The sequence below is a fragment of the Triticum urartu genome, chromosome 6A (assembly GCF_056163025.1).
Source record: "Triticum urartu cultivar PI428250 chromosome 6A, HENAU_Tu73, whole genome shotgun sequence".
Lineage (NCBI taxonomy): Eukaryota > Viridiplantae > Streptophyta > Magnoliopsida > Poales > Poaceae > Triticum > Triticum urartu.
Window position 1 is genome coordinate 371,548,401 of NC_141878.1, and position 7,190 is coordinate 371,555,590.

At 48.1% G+C, this 7,190-nt stretch overlaps 1 protein-coding gene across 1 annotated transcript; it reads right to left on the reverse strand.

Moving 5' to 3' along the window:
- Positions 1-5,084: 5,084 nt before the first annotated feature.
- Positions 5,085-5,949, reverse strand: LOC125555860 (coiled-coil protein). The gene has a single exon (XM_048718678.2). It carries the CDS (start codon positions 5,871-5,873, stop codon positions 5,274-5,276), a length of 600 nt encoding a protein of 199 aa, XP_048574635.1. The 5' UTR covers positions 5,874-5,949; the 3' UTR covers positions 5,085-5,273.
- Between the last annotated feature and the right edge of the window lie 1,241 nt (positions 5,950-7,190).

A 7,190-nucleotide genomic window follows, 5' to 3' on the forward strand; every position in this document is an offset into this window, starting at 1 on the left:
AAAAACACTATAAATAAGAGTAGGAAAACATGAAGCAAAATAAACGTATCAAGCGCCTTTTTCAAGAGGCGCATACAACATCTACTTCTTACATATAAAGGTGAATTTTCTCCTTTACAAGTATCTACTTGATCCCTTCTTGAATGGTAAACTACATGATCCACCTCTTGTGTGCATGCATAGGTTTGAGCAGAGGGTCACGCATGGCGAGAAGGAGTTCATGTGGAAGAGTATGCCTACACCATCCACGAGGGAAGCATGGTAACAAGGACGAAAGAAGGATCAAGTGGAGGTTTTGCTGAGCTACAATTATCGGGCATCCAGGCCAAGGACTGGACATCCAGCACCATCGAAGAAGAGAAGGAGCATCACCAACTGGCGGTCGAAGAACATCATCAGCTAGACATTCGGTGCAAGCTCGGACATTTGGAGCCACTCCAATGACCCAGACATTCGGCTTGAGTCCGAATTTTTTGTAAAGGATCACATAGTCGGGCCCCGCTTGGCCGGACATCTCGCACTCAAACCCAGACATCTGGGGGGCCAACATGAGCTCAGACATCTGGCCCCATGTCTAGACATCGGGCGTGCCTGCGCGTAGTTTTAGATTTTGATCCTTGTATCCACCTCACATCTCACCCTAGATTATAAATACCCCCTCCCTTCTCTAGTAAGGGTTAGCTAAGAATAGATCTAAAACTATAATACTTAGCTCATGTACCTCCCCTTGTGGGATTACTCCTTCATGGAGATGGCTCCTCTCATGGAGTTGAAGACCCCCTCTTGAGGGGAAGACTCCAAGGAGTACCAAGGCCTCCACTTCTGGAGAAGATTTCTCCATAGAATTCAAGACCCATCTCTCTTAGAGATTTGGATGAACTATCATTGAATCTTTTCCTTTGTTGTTTTTGAATGTTTGTGATCTATCATTTGATTTGTGATTTGAGTGCTTGTCCGTCGATCTTCCCTAAACCCACCTCCAATTCATGAAGATCGGGCAAACAAGGGTTTGGTCCTACATCATTTGGTATCGAGATCAAGGTTGCCACAAACTGGAACCCCCTCCCCTCACTTTTCTAGCCTTAGTTTGGTTGTTCTTGCCCAAATTCGAAAATCCCTATACAAATAGCCATACCAAATTTCTTGTGATTTGTTTTTCTGTTGAGTTTTTATTGATTTTGATCTGTGGATCTAGTGTTTGGCAAGTGTATCTACCTCCCTTGGCGTTCCCTACCCCAATTTTTTCACATCAATTTTGATTTCCAAATCGAAAATTCCACCTCAAATAGTGTTTTCGACCTCCTAATCGCATCCCGGATTTGCCCGGCCGGACATCCAGGCACCCCACCCCTGAAACAACAGAAACGTGATTTCCAAGGCCGAACATCTGGACCAGAGCTCGGACGTCCTGCCACTGTCATTTTAGCCACGAACTTTCACCATTTGGCCACTTCATTGGACTCTGATTTGAGCATTATTGGGGTCATTTTGAAGTTATCGACGTGCTCGAGGGTCGATGCCCTTATATAGGTTTTCACATCATTTGGCCAAGATAAATTTGGAGGCTTTTCATCAAAGCGGGAACCCCTCCACCCACCATCACGTTCATGCCATCGGATCATCACCAACGCTTCACGGGAGTGACCATTGGGTCTCATCTACATCAACCAACAAGCTCGCAATTGATGACGATCATCCATCCTTTGACACCTTCAACCGGAAGCAAGGCTGGTTACCTCCGACTTCGTGAAAGGTTGAGTGTGACGAGGGTATCCATTATGTCACAAACTTTTCCTTGCCATTACCTTTGATAGACCCACCATTCTCTGTGTACACTTTCACACCTATTGAGACTAGTTATCCAAGTATTGTCGGGCTTCATGAAAACTTGAGCACCTTATTAGTGGTAGCAATAGCATTAGCTTACTCACGTGCATATCTTACGATACTTGTCTCACATATTTTGTTGAAGCTCAATAAGGATAGTCGAAAGGAAGAAAAAGTTCAAAAAAAGATCTTCTAAGCAAGAAAAGGAGAACCACAAATTTTAAGGAAAAGAGTTGAGCATCAAAAGAGATAATTATGCATATGATATTTGTAAAGGAAACACTATGCTTGCATGTATAGGTTGGTGCCAAGTAGCAAGCGTGTCCACATGTGCAATCAAGCTAGCGTCTCTCCTAGTGTTTGTGCAACAAGAGCTTAGTCTTCATTAGGTGATTTTGTATTACTTATCCCTATAGTTGCAGAAGTTCGACCGTGTGTGTTTCTTTTATTTCCCTCTCCTACATTTTCCCTCGACTATAGGTTGATCCTTGATGGCGATGATTTGCGGTGACTGGCAGCACTGGTAGGCATCAGATAGAGGTGACGAGAGACATGATTTGAGGAATGCGAGTGCGAGTGAAGATCCCCAAGTGGTGAAGAAGAGGGAGGAGGAAGTTAATGTGACTGTACGAGAGTGTCTCGTAATTTGGGCCCACTTGCCGGTGCAGAAATAAATGTTAGCACATACTGTGAACCATCAATGTCTTGGGACTCAAACAAATGACATGGGCAATGCAAGCATGAAACAACTATAAATTAGAAAGGCAAGTAAGAAATTGCAAAAGTAGGTGATATATTTCACGGTACAAAACTTGGAACTGGACATACAGTTGGTAATGCTTGATTTCACCTCATGTCACTTGAGAGTACAAGAGAGGAAACAGGGAGAAAGCAAGTTTCATCGAAAGTAACTTGACAATACAAATGTAAGGTAGCAAAACGAGGAGATTGCAATATTCATCAAACGTAAATTTACAGGAGAAGATATGGAAAAACAAGATTATAGGAGCATATGATGATTGATAAGTGCCCGGCGAAGAATCATTGCATTTGCAAGGATGAAATCGTAATGGTATATGTAAGGAGAGATTTCCATAGGAACGAGAAACATTTTGAAGATTCGCTTGAAGGTTGCGACAAAGAAATTTCCATAGGAATTTGCATAGGAATGGCGAACGAGGATGATTTATGACGGGACAGAACATTAAAAGGTGATCTTATGAGAAATTGAACACAAAGATAAGTGGACGGAAGTAAAATGAATCGAAAAAGAAGAGGGCATCACGATTGGAAGGAAAAACATAGATCACCGCAATGGGAAGCGTGAGGAAGGTTGTTAGTGGAACAAGTGTACCGAGGAAGAAGATGAATATATGTGATGGGGGGGAAGATGATTTAACAGAAAGACAACTTTGAAGGAGAAAGAACAAGATGAAGAAGATGGGAGCAGGAAAAGAGAGGTATTTACCCAAAACCACCACACTTGGGGCTAGAGTAACAATTTAGTACCACTTTTCAGACAAGGCACGAGGAACCACCTTTTTGTGCCCAACAACTAATGGAGAGCATTGATCGTCTGATTTGCTCACAAAAACAGTCGCTCTGACCTATTGGGCCTACCTGTTGGGATGATGTGGCGAAGACCAAAAATTGACCAACTAATGTGGCAAATGAGACTTGGTCCCCACATGTCAATGACTGGAAGGTCTTCTTCATATCACTCTTTCGATGGGACAGTCCATTGAGCACCTTCTGGGCGTCCGAAGAACGGTGATGTGCTTCTCGCGCCCTGAGCCCTAGTCTGCTCGCCGCAGACGTCGCCATGGGTGCTCTGCTCTCGGGATGTAAGAAGCTCGTCACCGGCCCCTGAGTACTCTGCATGGTCCAGAGCAGCGAGGCGAGGCCCTTGTGAGCTGCGGGTCAGAGTTAGCCTAGAACCTGACGCAACCAGAGGGCTCCACCTCTGGCGCGTCGGGGACCATGAGCTGGAAGACGCATCCCCAGACGTTGTTGGCATCCTTTTTTCATCGTCTGGTCTAGGGGGAGGCAGTCGGGCAGCATAGGCGAGGAGTTGCTTGTAGAGGGTGCGCTTATGGGGCGAGTAGTTAAGGAGACAAAGAGGGGTGGAAGTGGGGGCGGCGGACGCCAAGGGCGGCAGCGAGGCAGCGTTCTAGGTGACAGGGTGGATGGGCGCGTGGCGCGACCGCCGCCAATGGGCCCTTCCCGCACCTCCTCCCTTTCCTCCCGAAGGCCATCTTCCATCATAGCACCTGCGTGCTTGCCTCCGCTCGGGACCGAAGAGACGAGGAAGAAGAAAATAAAAGGAGAAAGACGATGAGTGGCTGACTGGTGGGTCCCCCGTCCACCTCCGTTGGTCAAATATTGATCTGGATTAGTCTTCGTCATGTCAGTCTGACAGGTGGACCCAATCAATCAAATTCGCTGTTTTTGCGAGCAAAGTCGACGATTAGTGCTCCGAGTTATAGGTTAAGCTGTTACGTTGTACCAAGTACTAGCACACGATGGGCATGTATATCGTCTCACATACTGATCTCAATTTCCATCTGTTTTTCAGGAATTTTCTAGTCGAACCAAGCTTCCGAATCACGGCGCGGATGAACAGCCTGGAGGTGCATGCCCCGCCCCTGCGTATTACTCTCCATTTTCCATGCTCTTAGTAAATGTACCTTTGCTCGGTTGTATATTGATGCTGGATGCAATTTACAATGCTGATGTGGTGAATGTTAATATTGTCGCTGGATTCATATGGCTAGCACCGATGCATTTGTGGGCCGAAACGGCACGATCCTTTGTAGCAGCGGAAATCACAACCAAGTCATACTCAAGCTGATCACGGTGTGCCTTCCGATCTATGGAAGACCAGGAAGAAGAATAGAATTGCTATCCTTCCGATCCTGAACCAAATATAAGGGCTTAGTGGGTGTTTAACTTCTTTTGATTTGTGTTTTGTTGTCCCTGAGGCGAATATTGCAGTTCGCTCATCAAACTGCCAAACAATTTGAGTGCTGTACCGGAGTAAGCCTGGAGTTCCCGGGTTCTTATCACAGCTGATAAAAGAATGAAGCTCACCCAAAAAAACGCGAAAAGGAGAAGATTGCGCAAAGCTATTATCATCCACCAACATCCCAAATCAAGAATCAGAGTTAGAGGAGCTACCAAATTAAGGATTCCAGAAGGAAGATCAATGATAACATCAGCAGTTCACCACATGAAACCAATCAAGCCAGACACGGACGGACGCTACACAATGGTGATTCTTGTTTTAAAATCCGCTAACAGAGCAACCAAACAGTAGCACATAGTTTCATATACCATACCAAAGTAACTGCAAGCGTTTGATTTTTGATCGGCCATGACAGAGCTCACAGCAATTGAAAAGCATTACTACAAAATTGGAGTTACAGATTGCAAAGATATGCGGCGACTCAGTTCTCCAGGCCGGGCACCTGCATGCGGCGGGCGGCCTCGGACTTCTTGCCGCCGAAGATGTCGTCGGATACGACCCTGAGCTGACCTCGGTTCTTGGACTTGGCGATCTTCTGGATCGTCTTGGGGTTGGTGACCTTCTGCAGCTTCGAGCCCGTGCGCAGCACGTTCTCCTTCTTGCGCTTCTCCCGCTCCTCCTTCTGCTTGCGCTTGGCGACCTTGTTCTGCCGGATCTCGTCCTTGAGCTCCGCCACGCGCGCCTGGTACGCCTTCTTCAGGGACTTGTCCCTCACGCGCTGCTCCAGAGGGACGGGCTTCCGGGACACCATCAGCGCGGAGGAGCGGCGCGTGCGTGGCTCCTTCCATGTCCGCCCCGAGACGCGCCCGGCGATGACGCCGTCGTAGGTGGGCGACCCGAAGGCCGCCGGCTTGGACGGGTCAGACTGGGAGGCCACTGCACGGAGCTTGGACGACCGGGGCGCGTCGGCGTCGAGGTCCATGGAATCGGCGGCATCTGCCTCCTCCTCCCGGCGCTTGCGCTTGCCGCGCTCGCCGCCGAGGCCCTCGTCGAGGTAGCGAAAGTCGAGGTGCGAGGCCATGGGGGAGACTAGGAGCTAGGGTTGGGTTTCGCCGTCTTTGGGTTTGGGAGAGAGAGGAAGAGGGACTGGAGGCGGAAGGGGTGGTTTTTGTTAGGGTTTGAGACACGGATGGCGGAGGCAAGTTGGATGGGCCAGAGTTGGCGTAAATTTGGAAGGCCCATTTCACTACTAGCTCTGGTCGAAAAAAAAGTTCGTGTCTTTTTTTTTGTAAAAACATGTGTCTTGTAAAACAAATAGTGCATGAAAAGTTGTTATTCCACCCATTAACTCTTGCAATTTTTAAGAACACAAACGCTTATTTTTCTCATGTAAATTTGCAGTAGTATATACTCCCCCTGTTTCTAAATATAAGTCTTTTTTTTTGCATGATAATACGTGTCTCATTAATAAAATAAAGATCCAGTTACAAGCCACGTAAACATCAACATTATAGGACTGAAAAGATAGGATATTCCTATGTAAAAAACCAACGCGTGTCCCTCTCCACTAAGGAAAAGGAGACATATCACCGCTTCACCCGGGCTCGACTTGGCTCCATCGCTGATCGGCAGCTTTACGGACCTCCAAAGTAGTTTGCCTGAAGCAAAACCATTGCCGTTGAAAGAATTAGAACGGGGCAACGTGTCTCTGGACACACCATCGAACTCTAGAACTGACACCCCCCGCACGACTACAACGTCGGAGGAGGAAACCAGAACTGTCAGCCTCCAACCACAAACCTAGCAGGAGATGCACCATCTTCCAGCTGTCACTTGTGTAGACAACCATCTGCGCATACTCCTGGACGACAAAACCTCCCTGTTCCATCATGGCGTCGGGGACAACACCGCAACAACGGGGACAGAGCGGAAGGAGAGACACACTTGACGGAGTCGCCGTCGCTGCCTCGCCAACACCATCCATGAATCCTAACGCCACCGATCTGAAGGATCGGCAAACACACGATGTCATCAACTCCGAGACGCCGCCATGGAAGACACTGCCGGTGTGGGAGTGGAGTTGAAGCAAATTTATTCATCCAGGCACCGCTCCCACCATCCCAACGACTCACCACGACCTACAAATCCAAACCCTAACTACAGAACGGAGGAATGGGGTCCCCCCTTCCTCCTGCCGCTGAAGCAGCAGCCAGAAGGACTGGGGGTCGGTGCCCTGGCCGATGGAGATTGGTGGAAGAAGATCACCTCCAGCAGCCGGGAGGGAGAGGGGGCCAGCGCCCTGGCTGGTGGAGATCGGTGGAAGAAGATCACCTCCCTAGTCGCCTGGCTCGTGGCGGCGGCTAGGGTAGCAAGGAATAATATAAGTCTTTTTATTGAG

Bases quoted from the DNA above. Each gene is read 5' to 3' on its own strand.
- LOC125555860 (XM_048718678.2), bottom strand. From the start codon at position 5,873: ATGGCCTCGCACCTCGACTTTCGCTACCTCGACGAGGGCCTCGGCGGC.